This window comes from Myotis myotis, unplaced genomic scaffold (genome assembly GCF_014108235.1).
Source record: "Myotis myotis isolate mMyoMyo1 unplaced genomic scaffold, mMyoMyo1.p scaffold_m19_p_13, whole genome shotgun sequence".
Lineage (NCBI taxonomy): Eukaryota > Metazoa > Chordata > Mammalia > Chiroptera > Vespertilionidae > Myotis > Myotis myotis.
The window spans coordinates 45332498-45351930 of NW_023416317.1; the positions used below are offsets into that span (position 1 = coordinate 45332498).

Below are 19433 nucleotides of genomic sequence, written 5' to 3' on the forward strand. Positions count from 1 at the left end.
CTTTCTCTTTATTTTTTTGCATCTGGAGGGTTCCCTTTTTTAAAAGCTTAAATATGCCCCCTTTTTTGTTGTGGGGTTTTGTTGTTTGGTTAGGGGTGTTTTTTTTGTATTTTTAATCAGAATTTGGTGTGTCAGCTCAGTTTGCCAGATTATCATGAATATATTAACTTACCTTTAGAGGCATTTTCAAATTTATTTTCATGTTCATTGAATACAGCTGACAAAATCATACTCTGGAACCTTATATTTATGAAATGAAGTAAAATTTTAATTTTTAAGAATGGTGATGATGATGATTGCCACACTTTCCCCCCTCTTCCTTTATTCCATTCTTCTGCGCATTCAGAAGGTATTGAGTATCCATTTTGTGCCAATCATTGTTTTGGGTGCTGGGGAAAATGTTCCTGCTCTTCTGAAGCTTATATTTTTGTGAGGGTGTTTTAGTTAATAGACAATATATAAAATACGTAAAATAAGAAGTATGTGAAATAGTGATACGTGATGGAGAAAAAGCAAGGGGGTGGGTTAAAGACCTTGGGAATTTGCTATTTTAAATAGTATTAGCTAGGAAAGGAAATTTATGACATTCTTTGTAGCTTTTGTGATAGAGAAAAGAACCTTTTAGGGTTTAGTGAAGGATAGAAATGTAAATACACATTTTAATCACTGATGAAGAGCTAAAAAATTGTCCTTTTTACTTTACTTTGAATCTTCTTGATGTTTTATGTTCCATGTTTAGAGTGAGGATGAAGAGTACAGCAGCTATTTTAAGTGGTAGAAAAAATGCTCAACCTTCTAGGAGTCCCAAATATGGTCTTTGAATTCACAAAGTGATTGATACGTCCTTCATTTCCCAGCTAGAATTGTGTACTTTTCAAATCTTGTCTTTGAAAGAAGGAAAGAATCCTGTACATTACTTCATTTTCTCTCCTTTTCTCATTCCTTTATAACGCACAAATATGGGCAAAATTAGAGCATGTTTAAAACCCTAAACCTCAGGACAAGTTAGACTAGGACCCTGTTTTATAATGAAAAAATAGTGGAATTAATAAGTTAGCCACAGTTTTCCATTGGAAAACATTTTTACTGTTAATAATTATTCTATATGATCTTTTTTTATTAATTTAAATATGTATCTCTCCATATATGAGCTTTTTATTTGTATCCAGTACAAAAGTACATTTAGTTTTGAAGTATGTGAGGAAGGAAAACTCTTTTGAGATATTCTCAAACTTACTGTAAACAATATGTAATAATAAAGAACTTATGTTAGTGTTTTCAGCTACTTCATTTTATATGTCATTAAATTTTCTATTTTTTTCTTCCTAGGTTTACCCAGGGTTGATGATAACAGCTGGCCTTATCCACTGGATTTTAAATACATTGAACATAACAGTTCACATAAGAGATGTATGTGTATTCCTTGCACCAACTTTTAGCGGCCTTACCTCTATATCTACTTTCCTGCTTACCAGAGAACTTTGGAACCAAGGAGCAGGACTTTTAGCTGCTTGTTTCATTGCTATTGTACCAGGTTACATTTCTCGGTCAGTAGCTGGATCTTTTGATAACGAAGGCATTGCTATTTTTGCACTTCAGTTCACATATTACTTATGGGTAAGTAACATGTAATTTATTGTTACCATTAATACATAGAACTTTCTGCTGAAATGCTGTAAGTTGTACACATTTGTCTTTTATCAATTACTAGAGGCCGGTGCATGAAATTCATGCACTGGGGTGGGGGGGGGGGGAGTCCCTCAGCCCGGACTGCACCCTTTCACAGTGTGGAAGTCCTTCGGGGAATGTCCAAATGGATGTTGAATTTTGTCAAATGCTTTTTCTGTACCTATTGATACAGATACATGATCTTTTTCCTTTGACCTTTTGATGTCATGAATTTCGTTAATTACTTTCAAATGTTGAACCAGATTTTTATACCTGGGATAAATCTAACTTGATCATGGTATATAATTACTATATACTAGAGGCCCAGTGCACAAATTCATGCACAGGTGGGTTCCCGGGGTGGGGGGTGGGGGGTGGGACATGATCAGCCCCTCCGGCAGGTGGTGGAACACCCTTGCTGGCCTGGGATCTGGATTCATCCCACTGACATTTGCGCTGGTTATTGGGAGCCACCTGGTGGCTGCTTTTATATCATTTCTTCCTTTCAGAGTGTCTAGGGAGGGGAAGCAGCGCAGTAGCGCAGTACCCGAGGCCTACTTCCAGGAGGCTGGTGACGCTTGTCTGTCATGTCTGGCCTGTTCTCTGGAGATTGGACCTGTAGAACTAATGAGGGAGTGAGTGACTGCTGCCAGGCTGGTGGGCCACTGGGACGGTTTGGTCAGCTGAGCAGTGCTTCCACTGTGGGAGCGCACTGACCACCAGGGGCCAGCTCCTGCATTGAGTGTCTGCCCTCTGGTGGTCAGTGCGCATCATAGCAACTGGTCGATTGATCATTTAGTTGTAATGGTCACTTAGGCTTTTATCTACTTATATAAAAATCATGGGTGGTGGTCATCACGACCTGAACCGCAGCGACCAAGTGAAGGAAGTCAGTCTTGCAGGGGTTGTCTTGGCAACTGCTGCGCCCTCCCCCGAGCTGTGTTCCGGAGCTGTTTCTGGTGAGGGCGGGGTTTGAGGCAGGAACCCGCCCTCGGAGGGTGGACCCACTGAATCCTGGGTCATTTTGCCAAGGGCTGCGCCCTCCCCAGCTGTTTCCCGTGTGGCCGGTGGGAAGAACCCACCCTCAGAGCACCAGGAATGCCCAGCAGCAGTCAGTCCTGGATTGCTGAGGTGGAGGCCACGGCGTGGTGGAACTCTGGGTCTGGCCCAACAGGGGGCATGGCCGACCTTCAAACCAGACCCTGACAGTAGAAAGGAGGGAACCCTATTCTTCACAGAATCTGCTGTTGGATAGCTTGCTGTCAGTGGCCTGCCAGCCAGGAACCCCATTCTCCTGCACCCTGGACCCTGACAGGAGGGAGGAGGGAGCCCCTTTCCTCACAGAATCGACATGTGGCCAGTTTGCTAATTCCCTTTTTAAAGAAAATATATTTTATTGACTTTTCACAGAGAGGAAGGGAGAGGGATAGAGAGTCAGAAACATCGATGAGAGAGAAACATCGATCAGCTGCCTCCTGCACACTCCCCACTGGGGATGTGCCCGCAACCAAGGTACATGCCCTTGACCAGAATTGAACCCGGGACCCTTGAGTCCGCAGGCCGATGCCCTATCCACTGAGCCAAACCGGTTACGTCAATTAATTCTCTTTTAATGGGCATGAATTTCGTGCACCGGGCTACTAGTATATATAGAAGATAGATAGTTGGATTTGATTTGCTAATATTTTCTTGAAGATTTTTTAATTATTTTATTAACCTTTTCAAAGAACTAGCTGAGTTTCATTGATCTTTTCTATTGTGCTTTTAAATTTCTATTTCATTTATTTTGGCTCTGATCTTGATTATTTACTTCTGTTTACTTTGGGTTTTGTTTGTTGTTTTTCTAGTTTCTTTAGATGTAAAGTTAGATTGTTTATTTCGGATTTTTCTTATTTCTTGTGGTAGGCCTGTAAAACTGATCTTCCCTTTTAGAACATGCTTTTGCTGCATTCCACAATTTTGAAATGTTGTATTTTCATTTTCATTTGTCTCAAGATAGTTTTTTATCTCCTCTAATTTCTTCTTTAATCCATTGGTGGTTTTGTGGCATGTTGTTTATTCTCTATGAATTTGTGTTTTTTCCATTTTTCCCCCCCTGTAGTTGATTTCTGGTTTCATGCCAATGTGGTTGGAAAAGATACTTGATATGATTTCAGTCTTGAATTTACTGAGGATTGTTTTGTGCCTAATTTTATCCTGGAGAATGTACTGTGTGCATTTAAAAAAAATGTGCATTCTGCTGTTTTGGAATGAAATGTTTTATAAATGTTAAGTGCATCTGGTCTAATGTAACATTTCAGGTCATTATTTCTTTAATAATTTTCTGTGGGGATGGTGTGTTTTTAAACCACTACTTAAACTCTTTTACAAGGTGTATGTTTTTAAAAGATGCACTTTTTGTCATCACATTATTTTCAAAGTACTGTTGGTGGACATTTTTTGGTAAGCTTTTTGTTATGTGTTCTTTAGAGATTCTAACCTTTTTTCCATCAGGTTTAAGAGTATAATCTTTGTAGCCAATCTGCCATGGTTTGGTTCCTTTTTGTTTAAATGCTACCACTGAGGGTGCTTAAATCACCCTAATGTGTATTTTATCAACTATAAAATGGAGTATTAGTACCTATCTGATATGATTTAAATAAGTTAATGCTTGTAAAGGTATAGAATATTGTGGGAACATGGAAAGTGATGAGCACATGTTTGTTCTATTGCTACTATTCACCAAAAACAGCTAATAGAGATAAAATAGTACTTGGAGCAGTGCTTATCATCTTGCCTCGTATAGTTTTTGGTGGTGGTGGTTTCTTAAAAATGTTTTGTTCTGTGCCTTTATAATCAGTACTTTTCCTTCACCCATATTCCTTACAACCAGAGATTTGATTTCTGTCTCTCTATATTGTATTTTGAAGTTTCTTTTTCAGAATGCCCCATAATCAAATAGTAAGGGTTAATCCTTTGTGTCTAGCCTACTTTAGTTAGCGTAATAAGTTGAGAGTCATCCATGTTATTGCATGTTTTAGTAGTCTGTTACTTTTCATTGCTGAGTAGTATTCTGTTGCATGGATGTACTATATAGAGTTATTTTGTTTTCTAGCTTTTGAAAGTTGTGTGAGTAAAGCAGCTATAATTATTTGCATGCTATTCTTCATATTGACATATATTAGTATTCCTCTTAGACAGATGCCTAGTTGTGGGATTTCCAGTTTACATAAATTTTTAATTTTAAAAAAAGCTGCCAGTTTTCCAAAGTGGCTATGGCATTTTGCATCCTCTCTATCAGAGTATGTGGAGTTACATTTGCTTGCTTCACCAATGAATGGGATGTTCAAAGTGTATTAATTTTTAGCCATTCTAGTAAGTAACAGTATCTCATGGTTATAATATGCTTTTCCCTAATGACTGATATTGAGCATTGTTTCACGTGCTTGTTTTCCATCTGTTCAAACCTTTGGCTATGTTTCAGTTGGGTTATTTGTTTTCTTATTATTGAGTTGTAAAACTTCTTTGTATATTTTAGAAATAAGTCTTTTATCAGATGCGTGTTGTGCAAACATTTTCTCCCAGTCTGTGGCTTGTCTTTTTGTTTTTTTAATGGTATCTTTCTAAGAGCTGAAATGTTTAATTTTGATGTTCAATTCATATATATATATATATATACACACACACACACACACATATATACTATTTTTTAAATGGATCTTGGTTTTGGTGTATTGTTAGAAGTCTGTGTATAATCCAAGATCACAAACACTTTCTCTAGAAATTGAGTTTTTTTAGGTTTTACATTAAGATCTGTGATCCATTTTGAGTTGATTATGGCCTGTGGTGCAAGAATAGGGTTAGGGTTCTCTGCTTTTGGATTTGGATATCCATTGATCCAACTCCCATTGTTGAAAAGACAGTTCTTTCTCCATTGAGTTATTTACCTTGGTAGCCTTGTTAAGATCAGTTGTCGATATACATTGTGTCTGTTTGGCAATTCTTCCCTACTGTTTTGATCTGTTATGTATCTATCCTTATGACACTACACTAGGTTGTGTTTATTAGTTTATAAAAACACTTGAAATCCGGTAGCATGAGTAATTCAACTTCGTTCCTCTTTTTCAGACTTTTTTTTTTTTTTACTCTTCCTAGTCTTTTGCTTTATATAAATTTTTGAATTGGCTTATCAACATCTACCCAAAAAGCCAACTGGAATTTTTATTGGGAGTACATTATCTATAGATGAGTTTGGGGAGAATTGTCATCTTAATATGACAGCCTGGTGGAGGCCCATGAAAAAGAGCTTGTGAGTGCTGACTTCCCTTTTATCTAGATCCTTAGCTATTCTAGCATTTGCATAATTGTTTGCCTTGTAACTAACTTTATGATAAGCTTAAGAAAGCTTATTGTTTAGACTTTTTTCCTAATTATGGTGAAATTGACCTTTTTAGCTTTCCACATTCAAAGCACAAGCAGAATTTAAGTTTTTTAATACTGTAAACCTGAACACGTTTGTAGATCTTCTAGAGGAATGTTTTTCCAATAGAATTTTGTGTGACAATGGAAATATTCTCTATCTACTCTGTTTAATAGAGGTCCCAGTTATCAACTTATTTTTCATGGATCATACATTTGGTATTGTATCAAAAAATAACAAACCATCATCAGACCAAGGATACCCAGATTTTCTCCTATGTTGTTTTCTGAAAGTTTTATAGTTTTGTGCTTTACATTTAGGTCTGTGACCCACTTTGCTTTAATTTTTGTGGAATATAATGAGGTCTTTGTTCAGATTCGCTTCTTTGCATGTACGCGTCTAGTTGTTCTAGAACCATTTTGTTGAAAAGACTATCCTTTCTCTATTGAATTGCCTTTGCACCTTTGTCAAAGGTCAGTTGACTATTTGTGTGGGTCTTCTTGTGGGCTCTCTTTCTGTTTCATTGATCTTTGTTCTTTCACCAATACCATACTGTGTTGATGACAGTAGTCGTCTCCCGCCTTTCCCACAGGGAACATATCTTAAGACTCCCAATGGATGCTTGAAATGGTGGGTGGTAGCAAACCCTGTATTTACTGTGCTTTTTACTGTGCATACATATCTATGATAAAGTTTGGTTCGTAAATTAGGCATAGTAAGAGATTAACAACAGCAGTGAGAAAATAGAAGCTATGTGAATGTGGTCTCTCAAAGATTTAATTTTTGAAAAGTCTCCAGAAATTTTCCACATATAAATTTATAACCTTTACTATCTTAACTGAACACTTACGTACTGTGGCTGTGAATTTTGTAGTTTGAGGTTAAACAGCAAAACAAAAATGAATTTCTTTTTCCTTCACAATTCCACAATATAATATTTGTTCTTACTATAGATCTTAGCAACCTCAGCTTATGTTTTTTCCCCCTATTTCCTTATTGAATCAAGGACTTCTACCTTTTCCCTTAATAAAAGCATTCCACAGCTTTCCTTTGGCATATAAGAATTGCCAGCATCACTACACTTGTGCTTTGAGGCCATTTTAAAGTAAAATAAGGGTTAAATGAACATGAGCACTGCAGTACAGAGACAGTTGATCTGATAACCAAGATGGCTACTAAGTGACTAATGAGCAGGTAGCATACAGTTGTGGAGACACTGGACAAAGGGATGATTCATATCTAGATAGGACGAAAGGGGACAGCACAAGATTTCATCACGATTCTGAATGACACTAAATTTAAAACTTATGGATTGTTTATTTCTGGAATTTCCCATTTTATATTGTTATACTGTGGTTGACTTAAGGTAATTGAAACCTTAGAAAGCAAAACCATGGATGGGAGGCTCTACTGATTGATTGTACCTGTTCTTTGCTTTAATGTAGTAGTATAGTAGAGGCCCATTTTAAAAGTAAAGAATTCCTTTAAATAAGCTCTCAAAAATAATTTTAAAATTGAGCTTCTTATCAGGCATGGCAATGAATCTTTTAATATAGAATTGCTTGTAATGGGACTTAGTTTCTTTAGAACATTCACATGATTCATCTTAAAAAATGACCCCTTGCTCTTGGCCTGAGTATTTAGAGCCTTGTGTTTCTGAAATTTAAAATGTAGTTTTCTGCTTACAAAATATATCCAGAGACATAGAAGCATGGAATAGACTGTGGAATCTCAGAGGGAACGTGGGGGAGGATGGGTGGGATCAACCAAAGAACTTGAATGTATATAGTATGCATAACTCAAGGACACAGACAGTAGGGTGGTGAAAGCCTGGGGCAGGGAGTGGTTGCTAGAAGAGATCAATGGTGGTAAGTCACTAGGTGGAAATTGGTCAAATTTTTGAGCCTTTGTTTACTGCAAGTTATCTTCCCCATTCAGAGTAATTGAGAATTTTACTGTTATATTATTAGGCTGTTTAGAAACTATTTTGGGAATACAGTGGGGCCTTGACTTACCAGTGTCCCCACTAACGAGTTTTTTGAGATACCAGCTGTCTCTCCGCCCGATTTTTTGCATTGAGTTGGTAGAGTAATTTGAGTTAAGTGCTCCTTAATGAGCTCCTTAACGAGCTCGGTCTCGAAACGAATTAAACTCGTAAGTCAAGGCCCCACTGTATAATAGTTTCTTGAAGATATTGATTATAGTATCTGAAAATTTCTAGATAATGAAAAATTTTCCAAAATGATCACATTCAAATGCAAAGTTACATATTAAGGTTAAGCAAATAAACAATATGGAAATGAAGATTTACTGAATAATTTTATTCTTTAGTTAAAATCTCAATTTGATATTAATAACTTTAATATAAAAATGTAACAAATGGAAACATAATTTCCTTTAAGATAATTCTTTTTTACTGAAAACTAAATAGCTAGAAATAAAATCAAAGCAGTTTTTAAAATGCCTGACTGCTGCCGAGTGTTATAAATGCATATATTAAGTGGATCTGAATAACCTTAGTACATTTTAAAAATAACTTTGGCTTTTTGTAATACATGTTCACTAAACATTTTTTATTTAGCAGGAGCACTTATTAACGTATTTATTACATCAGCTTTTTTGTTTGTTTTTAGGTAAAATCTGTAAAAACTGGTTCTGTTTTTTGGACAGTGTGCTGCTGCTTATCGTATTTCTATATGGTAAGATACTATATTTGAAACTACATGAGGTCTAACAAATCTTTTTAGAAGTTAGACCAGTTTCTCCTCTTCATTTTCTTTTTATCAGGGGCTAGTTCTCCACTTTGTTTCTCCTGAAATCTTTAGGATCTTAATTTTGTTTAATGTATACTCTTTCATTACTCCCATTCTCTTCCCTTACCTGTATCCCCAGGGCCCATATGTGTGGTGTGTCAGCTCAGCCAAGGGTTCGGTGAGCCTGAGAGGGGGCGGCAAAGGATGTAGAAAAGACAAAGAGAATAAGCTGGGTCTAGGTCAGAGGTTCTCAACCTGTGGGTCGTGACCCCGACCCTTTCACAGGGGTCGCATAAGACCATCGGAAAACACATATATAATTACATATTGTTTTTGTGATTAATCACTATGCTTTAATTACGTTCAATTTGTAACAATGAAAATACATCCTGCATATCAGATATTTACATTATGATTCATAACAGTAGCAAAATTACAGTTACAAAGTAGCAACAAAAATAATTTTATGTTTTGGGGTCACCACAACATGAGGAACTGTATTAAAGGGTCACGGCATTAGGAAGGTTGAGAACCACTGGTCTAGGTGGATCTCCTGTGCCTGGCTAAGGCCACAGAGAGAGATCCGGACAGCAAGCAGAGCCTTTGTTTTATAGCCAGAGGTCAACACTGTAGTGGTCACCATAGTTACAATGTTCTTGCGTGTTTCACTTGTTTTGACAGCACTTGCTCCATTTCCCTCAGCCCATTGGCTACCCAGATAAAATCTAGGGAGTGTCATAAGGTCAAGTCCAATTATGCTAAGAGGGCTATGCCCTCTAAGCTGGGACTTGTTTGTGGCTTTGACAACAGGTCAGTTGGAGGCTTAAACCTATAACCACTCCCTACACATGTGGACTTTTGCTTTAGTGGTGAGGGTTAATACTCAACCTCTCAAATATAATATTTGCAGCAAATGAAACAAAAATCTTTCTTTTTAAATATACAACTCAACCTAAATAATGGTGACATCCTCTAGGCCAGTGGTTCTCAACCTTCTGGCCCTTTAAATACAGTTCCTCATGTTGACCCAACCATAAAATTATTTTCATTGCTACTTCATAACTGTAATGTTGCTACTGTTATGAATCATAATGTAAATATCTGATATGCAGGATGGTCTTAGGCGACCCCTGTGAAAGGGTCATTTGACCGCCAAAGGGGTCGTGACCCATAGGTTGAGAACCGCTGCTCTAGGCTAACCTGTAAACTACATATTTTTTTCAACAAATTACTTAAGATTGAGGTTCAGTATTACCTCTTCATTCTCCTGTCTTTTTCACAGCACAGCCTGTTTAGTAGTTTTATGCCTGAAAATTAATGATAAAGTTAGGTACCTTTTTTGTTTTGTTTTTAAACAAATGTCATAGGATTTTTGTATCCAAATTATCTGTACCACTTTTAAAGTGGTTAAAGCTTGGGACACATTCTGTATAATTATACTCAGTAATAGTAAACCTCTTTCAAGTTAAGACTTAAATTTTGGAAATAATCAGGAATCCTTCAGTTAGGTGCTCAGAGTAACATTCTTTTTGCTGGGGAAAAAAACAGTAGCATGTGACTAAAACAATAAACTGATGTTCTTGTTTGCATTATAAACTGAAGACGGTTCCTTATACGTGGTTCTGAAATATTGTAGACAAGAGTAGCATTGTTAAAATATGTATATGTTAACATATAGTCTCTCAAGACTATAAGCCATTGCTATACATGGCTTTTTCAAACTTTTAATTATTAGAGCACATCCAAAAACTTTTATCTTGATAAGACCCTGTTTTCTATTATTGAATGTACTTAAAAATTAATTCTATTGATTGAGAATAAACTATCTTTAGAATCTTTATAAATTTACACTAGAACATACTCAGTTATTCAGATTAAATAGAATTATTCTCATTTTGTGATATAGGCTAAACATTAAAGTGGTATCTTGATTTGTATAGGAAATAATTTATACCCTACGCAGCACCTTTATTTTGAGGATTCAAAACATATCCAGATCATTTTAGTATTCCCTTTAGTTGAGTTGTTGACTTCTGCTAACAGTCCTGTTTATATTCTCCGTAAAGTTTCTTGAATATATTTATCACGCAAAAATGGGGGAAGTAAATGGGCTTTTTTCCTTTAAATGTTTATGATCTATATATCCTGAAAGTCCTTATTTCATGACAGTCCTTTTACTTTCAATTCATAAGTGATAATGTTCTCAACATTCTCATTAAATTTAATTTGACCATTTCTCAAGTGAATGTAGGAAAGCATTTTGGATTTATAGTATTGTATTATTTAATTATTATCAATAAAAAGAGAAATAAGTTATTTGTGGTTATATAAATCAATTTTTAAGCATCTCTCAAAATTGCTAAGTATATTTGCTTACTGTATGCTTTGATTATCATGACAAAACTTACCTATTTAAAAAAAGCAAACAAATTATTTAACTTATTTACCCATAGGTCTCTGCTTGGGGTGGTTATGTGTTTATTATCAACCTTATTCCACTGCATGTATTTGTGTTATTACTGATGCAGAGATACAGCAAAAGAGTCTACATAGGTAAGTGATTTGACTTTTGAAATCTTTCTGCTTTTAAAAGGTGTTTCATATACAATATTTTCATTACATAGACTTTCTCTTAGGCCAGTATTAGCAATGAGAAGGTAAAATAATTTTATATTCATTTTGCTTTTTGTATTTATAATGAGGGCTAGGCATTTTACCTAAGTGTGTTGTTACCAACTTCTTGATGAGCTTTTATAGAAATTAGTCTAGATTTAATATTTGTCAGTCATTTTTCTAAAATTGGGGGAATGAGCATTTCTGTCATGGAAATCATCCACATAAACATATTATTCAAATCCAGCTTACTCACTAGAAAAGATTGAGCATCCTCAAAGTAAACAGTTTAAACTTTTGAAAGCCCTTTCTGTGTAGTATTCAGCAGACTTAGCTCATTTGGGCTGCCGTAAAAAATACCACAGACTAGGTAGCTTGTAAACAACAAGAATTTACTTTTCACAATCTGGCTGGAGGGTCCAAGATTGAAGCACCAGAGGTCATGTTCTTGGGAGGGCCCTCTTCCTGGTACATAGCTTTCCTTTGCCCTCCCATGGTGAAAGGGATGTGCTAACTCTTGGAGCTTCTATCAAAAGGGCACTAAATCCCTGGAGAGTTCCTGACATAATCATCTCCCACCTTCTAATGCCATCACCTTGGGCATTAGGTTTTCAGTATAAGAATCTGGGGGTTGGGGCATAAACATTCAGGCCATGGCATATCTTCATTTAGTCTACAGTTTTTAAAACATTCTTGAATTAGATGCTTAGTGATTGATGGTGTCTCAAGTCTTAGAGTTCATTTTCTGTAATATAGACAGAAAATTCTTATGGGTTGAATTAATCAGAGAGAAGTTGTGATCAAAAACCAATATCTCAGTAAAATAATACAATTTCATTATAATAATATTTTTGGAAAACAGTAACACAAAGATATGAAAGCTCATTAGCATGATTAAAAACCATAGTAGTTTGGCAGTTCCTCAAAAATTAATCACAGTTATCATATGATCCAGCAATTCCACTACTAGGTCCAGAATAGGCAAATCCAGAGAGAGAAAGTAGATTTAGTGGTTGCCAGGGGGTTTAGAGAGTGGAGAAATGACTGAATGGGTATGAGATGAGGACATGTTCTGGAAATAGGTAGTGGTGATAGTATACAACTTTGTGAATATATTAAAACCAATGGTATATTTTAAAAGGGTGAATTTTATTGAGTATTCATTATATCAATTATAAACAATTTTAGTATATTTATAGCCATTTCAGTGTACCTTATAACAGTTACCACTAGCATAATTAACACATTTCGTACCACTCGGGAGTTTTCTCGTGTTTCGCGTGCCATCTGTTAAGAACCGCTCACGAATGTTCTTGTATTTCACGCCCATGGAAAAAGGAGCGAATCTAGATACTTATGTAAATTTTGTTTGGTCCCTCTTCATAGAGGAAAATGTTTTACACAGTACCATACGTTAAAAAAGTACTAGGAACTTAATTGTTTAATTGTTTTTGTAAATAAAAATGTTATAATTATTGAAAAACAACACCTAAAGTGCATTATGATGATTTAAATAACGTGCAGTTTGCCCAAAAACATGCGGTCCCTAGCGTGTGTCTTAGAGATTTCTATGCAGTACGCAATGTGTTAATATGTCTAGTTCTTATTATTCATCACAACTTTCCTAAGTTCTTTACATGTATTTAACTCATTAATCTTCATAAACACACTGTGTGGGTAGGCATTGTTACTATCTTCATTTTACAGACAAGGAAACAAGACACCATAATTTGCTGAAGATTTTGTAGCTAATAGTGGAACTTAGAATTTTGTCTCCACAGCCCATAATGCTAAAAATCACTATAAGTGTGTGCCTAGTATATAAATAAATACCTTACAGTTGAAATACATCGACCTATTAGGTCTCTCTGCCCTGAAAACATCATAGCTAGTTATTGGGATCTAGAAAAGAGAATAGTAGATTAAACTGTACTTTTCAGCTTTTTTTTAGAACTACAGAAGGAAAAAAAGTTTTTAGGTTAAATGGTTGGTTATAGGGAGGGTTAAGGTTAGGGTATGTTTAATTAAGAAATTTTGGGGTCCTGAAAATTATAGAGGGAATACAGTGGAGAGAAGATTGAGGGATAGACTTCTGTGAAATGCCAATGAATTAGGAAGAGGGGAAGAGCCAAAGGAGAAGTCAAAGGTAGCCAAATAAGGAACGTTGTTAAAGAGGTCAAACGGAAAGGTCTACATAATAAAAGTTTAAAACATGAGCAGTGTTCAACTCCCCTGGAGTGTTAGCACTAAGATCTAGCATGAGAATTGAGATGAAACCTTTATATGGTGAGTTAGAAAGCATGCTGTTAATTTTGCTTTGGTTGGCTCGTGAGAGTTTTTCTTCTTTTCAGAGGGAAGAGAAAATGGTTTAGGGATGTTAGATATGTGTATAAAGTTAGGTTAGTAAATGTCTCAGATAATTTCATAGTGTTCAAATTCTCTACCCCAACCTCGTTTCTTCTCTCTCTTACTCCACTCATGTAAATAAGAGTATTTTAGGTTTTTTTTAATGCTCTTCCATAGAGTTTATTTTTAAATGGGTAGAAAGTGATGGCATAGAACAGTGTTGGGCAAACTCATTAGTCAACAGAGCCAAATATCAACAGTACAACGATTGAAATTTCTTTTGAGAGCCAAATTTTTTAAACTTAAACTATATAGGTAGGTACATTGTTATTAACCTACCTATATAGTTTAAGTACTGTTGATATTTGGAGCCTCCCCCACGGTGTGTCTCCCGTCGCCTGACCGACAGACACCCCCCGCTTCTTCTAATGCCACTTCTTCAAAATAGACTTGCCCAGCCCAAAAACCAACTTCTGCGCATGGGCCATGAAGTTTCAGTCGCACTGTACTGCGTGCCCGCATGTGGTATTTGTGGAAGAGCCACACTGAAAGGGCCAAAGAGCCGCATGTGGCTCGCAAGCCGCAGTTTGCCGACCACTGGCATAGAACAAATGTTTCTCTTCCTTTATCCTGAATATATCAGGATTTAAGTTAAATTTAACCTAACTTGATGGTCCTGAAAAATATGGAAGCATTACCAAGTGTTTCTCTATAGTTTGTTCTCTGATTTTTAATGCACAACATCCTTTGTCTATAGTTATTCCTCCTCATGAGCAGAAATGTTTAGATAAAAAAGGATTGCTAGATGGCAAACTCATAATTATATTAACCAAAAGTTTGGGTTCTAAGTATCAAATTAAGTGAAGTAAAAATGAATTATTTGGTATAATAATAGACAAACATGGTAATTGTACCTTTGCTATGCCTCCCATGGGCTAATCAGCGTGATATGCAAATTAACTGCCAACAAAGATGGCGGCTAATTTGCATACTGCAGGCAGGGCGGGACAGCTCCATCCCACCTGCCCTGCCACCATCTGGGCCTGCTATCTGCGACCCGGGGAGGCGGGCATCCCGTGTGTGACCCGACCCAGGGCAGCGGGGCGGGACAGCATGGCTCCTCTGTCACCCCAGCTTCCTCATCACTGCTCCCTTGGGGGCCTAAGCCTTTAGTTGGACATCCCCCCCCAAGGGCTCCCTGACTGCCAGAAGGATGTCTGACTGCAAGCTTAGGCCTGATCCCCCGGGGAGTGGGCCTAAGTGGACAGGTGGACATCCCCCAAGGGGTCCTGGACTGCAAATGGGCGCAGGCCGGGCTGAGACACCCCCCTCAAGCGCACAAATTTTTGTGCACCAGGCCTCTATTTTGATTACAGAAAAATATAGTTTCCCTTTGAGTAAGTTTTTTTGCATGTGTCTTTAGATCAGTTATTAAGCCAAGGAAAACTGTTAATTTGTTCATGTGGAAAAGGAGGAGCATGGGAGGTAATGTGAATGTGTACTGTAGGAGTGGGAAGCCAGGGTGTAAAGAAAGTGGAGATATAAGGCGGTAAGAAGCCTATCTACTTGATGAAATTGGGGTGTGATTATAAAATTAAATTATTTTGTGAAGATATAGTTTGGACTTGTTGAATTGGGAAATAGATTTTACAAAATTATGTTACAAATAGGATTCTGATGTTTTCACACAAAGGAAGAATACCCAGGCCTTATTTTGCATTTATAGAAAGACTGATTTTACAGGTATCACATAACACTGATGGAATGTAAAATGACTTTAACCTTTCTAATTTGATAAAGGTTTATCACACTTTATGTCATAAGAATATATTATTAAAGATACGAAGTCATTTAGGATGATCACTGTGGTGTTATGTATAATTGTGAAAATAGCTTAAATGTCCGATAGGAAAATTATAATTTATAAATTACACTTAAATTGTAGTGTTGTCATATCATGAAATATTATGGTGCCATTAAGTACAATCTGTTTTAGTATATAATGATACAGAAAAACGTTAACAAAAAAACATAGCAAGGATTACTAGTGATTTTCTTCACATTTTTCTCTTTCTAAATTTTCTACAATGAGCATGTATTCAGAATGAATTAGACCTTTTTCATTTATCAAAATATGAATTTTTCTTCTTATGGTTAATGTGTCTCATTAACTAAATTAGAATGATAATTTACGAAGGAAGAAATTAGTTTCTCATATTGATAAATGGTTTGTAAATGTTACTGAAGCAGTTTGTTTATGTTATTGTCCATGTTTTCTCTAGTGAGTTAATTTGAGTAAGGAGAGTGAAAAAAATCACATTTTAGCCCAGGTGTGGTAGCTCAGTGGTTGAGCGTCTACCAATGAATTGGGAGGTCACGGCTCGATTCCCAGTCAGGATGCATGCCTGAGTTGTGGGATTGATCCCCAGTGGGGGTTGTGCAGGAGGCAGGTGATCAAATATTCTCTCTCATCATTGATGTTTCTCTCCCTCTCCTCTCCTCTGAAATCAAATAAAATATATTTTTTTAAATCACTTTTCATATTATACCTAAAAGATATTTTTATGGTAACATTTGCTAGGAACCATCATTGAAAGAGTAAAGTGTTAATTTTGCACAAATTATTCTAAGATTGTATAGCTTGTGAATAAAGAAAATCCTAGTATTGAGTGAATTGGAAGTAAAGCCATAAACTTTAGGAATCATATTTATACTTGGCAGCTATAAGCAAAACATATTTAATGCTAGATTAACTTACACAACAACAAACTTTAAAAATTGCATGTAAAAATTCTAGGATATAAAAATGGGAAGTGCTAGAATTTAGTTTGTCTAATTCTACCATATTATTTTTGAGGAAATTCATGCAAATTGGTTCACTAGAGATTTTATCCCCCAAGTCTTTACCTCTTTCAGCCTCTGGAACTCTTTCTGTCTTGTCTGGCTATTCCTTCATAACTTTACCATCAACAGAGGCAAACACTTAAATAGTGCTTTGTGTTATAAATAATTCTCTGACACGAGCTGGGTGTCATACCATTCAGCTCAATTCTGACACCATCTACACTTAGATATCATTAGGTGCCACGGGTTAAGAGCTCAGCCCCATAGAACTGCCTCACCTTCTGAAGCCAATCTCAAGTTCAAGTTATCACCTGGACTTCTGACAAAATGGCAATAGATTAGAAGTTCTCATAGCCCCCTCCTTGGTTTCGATTAATTTGTTAGAGTGACTCACAACTGGGAGAAATATTTTACTTATTAGGTTATTGATTTGTTGTAAAAGGATGTAATTCAGGAACAGCCAGAAGGGCTGTATTAGCCATCACAAGCTAATGCTTTGTCACAGAGAAGATACATGTTAGTTTGGGGAATATCAGGAGCTTCTTGAAAACTTAAAATTTCAAAGGAATTTGAATTAGGCCTTTCAGTGCCTTTTATCTTATAGAACAACTCAATTGTGTATTTTAAGTCAAGGGCAATGGTTTATTTATTTATTTATTTTTTCTGTATCAATCTGGTCTCACCCCATACCCTTGTATTAAAAGAGTACTTTAAGAGCAAAAGATATTTTGGCTCTGTTTAGAAGATTACTATTTGTCCCAAATCAAAGAGGGGTTTTGGGGTTTTGTTTTGTTGTTGTTAAAAATAATAATAGACTGTGTATATAACTTTTTAATGGTATTTTTTTCTGGAATTCCTCTAACATTAGAAGTATGATCTTCAGTAGTGAATGCAAGTGCTTCCACAGGATGGCAGTGTGGTAACATTTTCATGATGTAATAAGTGATTTACAACATTACTGGTGTTGTACTTTTCCATAGAACTCACTACTTTGATGGAAAACTTTATTCTTCTGGTTTAAAGGGTAAGAAAAGTCCGTTAACATGGGTAGATAGAAAGTTATAATATATGGGGATAGTAGCTTGGCTAAGTTTTCTATAGAATTTGTAGGACAGATTGGGTGGGGAGTGATTACTATTGCTATGGGTTGTGTTGTTGAGGTCTTCTGAAAACAGTGGCAGAAATGGTGGTGGTGTTGCTGAAAATGTGATATCGCCTTCATTCAAGTTTTTATAGGGCCAGGTTTTTTTTCACCAATCTCACATGTACTTTCTTCACTGTATGTGGTTATTTGTGTACATCTGATTTTCTCAATTAGATATCTCTTAGAGGATGGGATTGATCTTAATAGGATTTTGTCATTCTAGACTGTCTTGATCGTAATGGACATAAGGTTAATATTTGAATGAATTATAGAGGCTATTTTTGAACCCACTGTTAAATACTATTGTACAAAGCCTAGGTAAAAACATGTTTTTGTTTGCAGACATTGAATTCTTTTTCTTGAACTCATCTCCATCACTCTTAGTATTAACTTGAACCCTAGTTCATCTGCTCTATATGAAGTGTTTTCTTCCTTACTAGTAACAATAAATGTCTGCGGAGTTGCATAAAACCACTAATTGAGAATGTCACCAGGCTTATTCTTTTCTTTTGCCTGGAAATGAACTTGAGCAAATCCTTGAGGAAACTTCATCAGTAGTTTCTAAGCAAGTGATTGCTGAAATTTTTACACTCACTGCCAAGTACAGTATACTTCCATTTGAAGAGAGATAATATGAACGTGTTTGTGTGCCCACTATACCGTTTAGTGATTATTTCTGGAAAATGTGACTTGGAAGTAAATGAACTAGAGCAGCGGTTCTCAACCTGTGGGTCGCGACCCCTGTGGCGGTCGAACGACCCTTTCACAGGGGTTGCCTAAGACCATCCTGCATATTAGATATTTATATTACGATTCATAACAGTAGCAACACTACAGTTATGAAGTAGCAACCTAAGTAATTTTATGGTTGGGTCACAACATGAGGAACTATATTTAAAGGGCCAGAAGGTTGAGAACCACTGGACTAGAGGCTTTCACATTTTAAACAACAATAACAAAAAGCATTATCTTTGCATTTAAGAACAAGCCTTGGGCTGGCCTGGGCTGGGGAGAATGAGGAGCAACTGCCTAATGAATATGAGGTTTTCTTTTTGGGGTGAGGAAATGTTTTGTGACTACAAAGAGGTGGTAGTTGCACAACATTGAGGATGTACTAAATGCACTTGAATTGATCACTTTAAAATGATTATGTATTTCACCTCAACTTTTTAAAAAGTTTTTTTTATTCAACATGTGCCATTTATCATATTTAATCCAAATTTTATGACAGTTATAATATTTAGTGCTCATTTATGTTTATAAAAAAGAGAAATCAAGCCTCAGAGGTGATTGTGGTGTTTGGATGTAAGTGGGCTTAAAGTATAATTAAAACACACAAATGGCATAAGGTTTTTCAAGCCTAGCTTTTCTAGTTGTGATTTTGTGTGTTCAGTATTTGTCTAGGGTTTGATTTCTCAGCTCTAGGTGTTTAAAAGGCCTGTTGATCATAGAATCGTAGGTTATTGTTAGGGGTAATCAACAGATTTTCTTGTTAAAACCCCTCATTCTATAGTGAGGAAATTGAAACTTCTGTTGTTAAGTAGTTGTTCAAGAACAAATAATGGCCTTGTGCTCATTTTTTTTTCTTCCTGATTTTGCCTCTGACTCCCTGTCAGGACATCTATAAAAGACTAATTTGTAAAAGAAACATTGATATTAGAAAACT

General features: G+C 36.2%; 2 protein-coding genes across 4 annotated transcripts in view; one reads left to right on the forward strand and one right to left on the reverse strand.

Annotated features, from left to right (window-relative positions):
- Window positions 1-19433, forward strand: part of STT3B (STT3 oligosaccharyltransferase complex catalytic subunit B) — an 81399-nt gene that overhangs the window by 38803 nt on the left and 23163 nt on the right. For all 3 annotated transcript variants that reach the window (XM_036332835.1, XM_036332836.1, XM_036332837.1), the window contains exons 3-5: window positions 1330-1617; window positions 8701-8766; window positions 11274-11373. In XM_036332835.1, coding sequence (XP_036188728.1) covers window positions 1330-1617; window positions 8701-8766; window positions 11274-11373 — 454 coding nt within the window. The remainder of the gene's footprint in view (window positions 1-1329; window positions 1618-8700; window positions 8767-11273; window positions 11374-19433) is intronic.
- Window positions 1-19433, reverse strand: part of OSBPL10 (oxysterol binding protein like 10) — a 287316-nt gene that overhangs the window by 21825 nt on the left and 246058 nt on the right. The window lies entirely within an intron of this gene.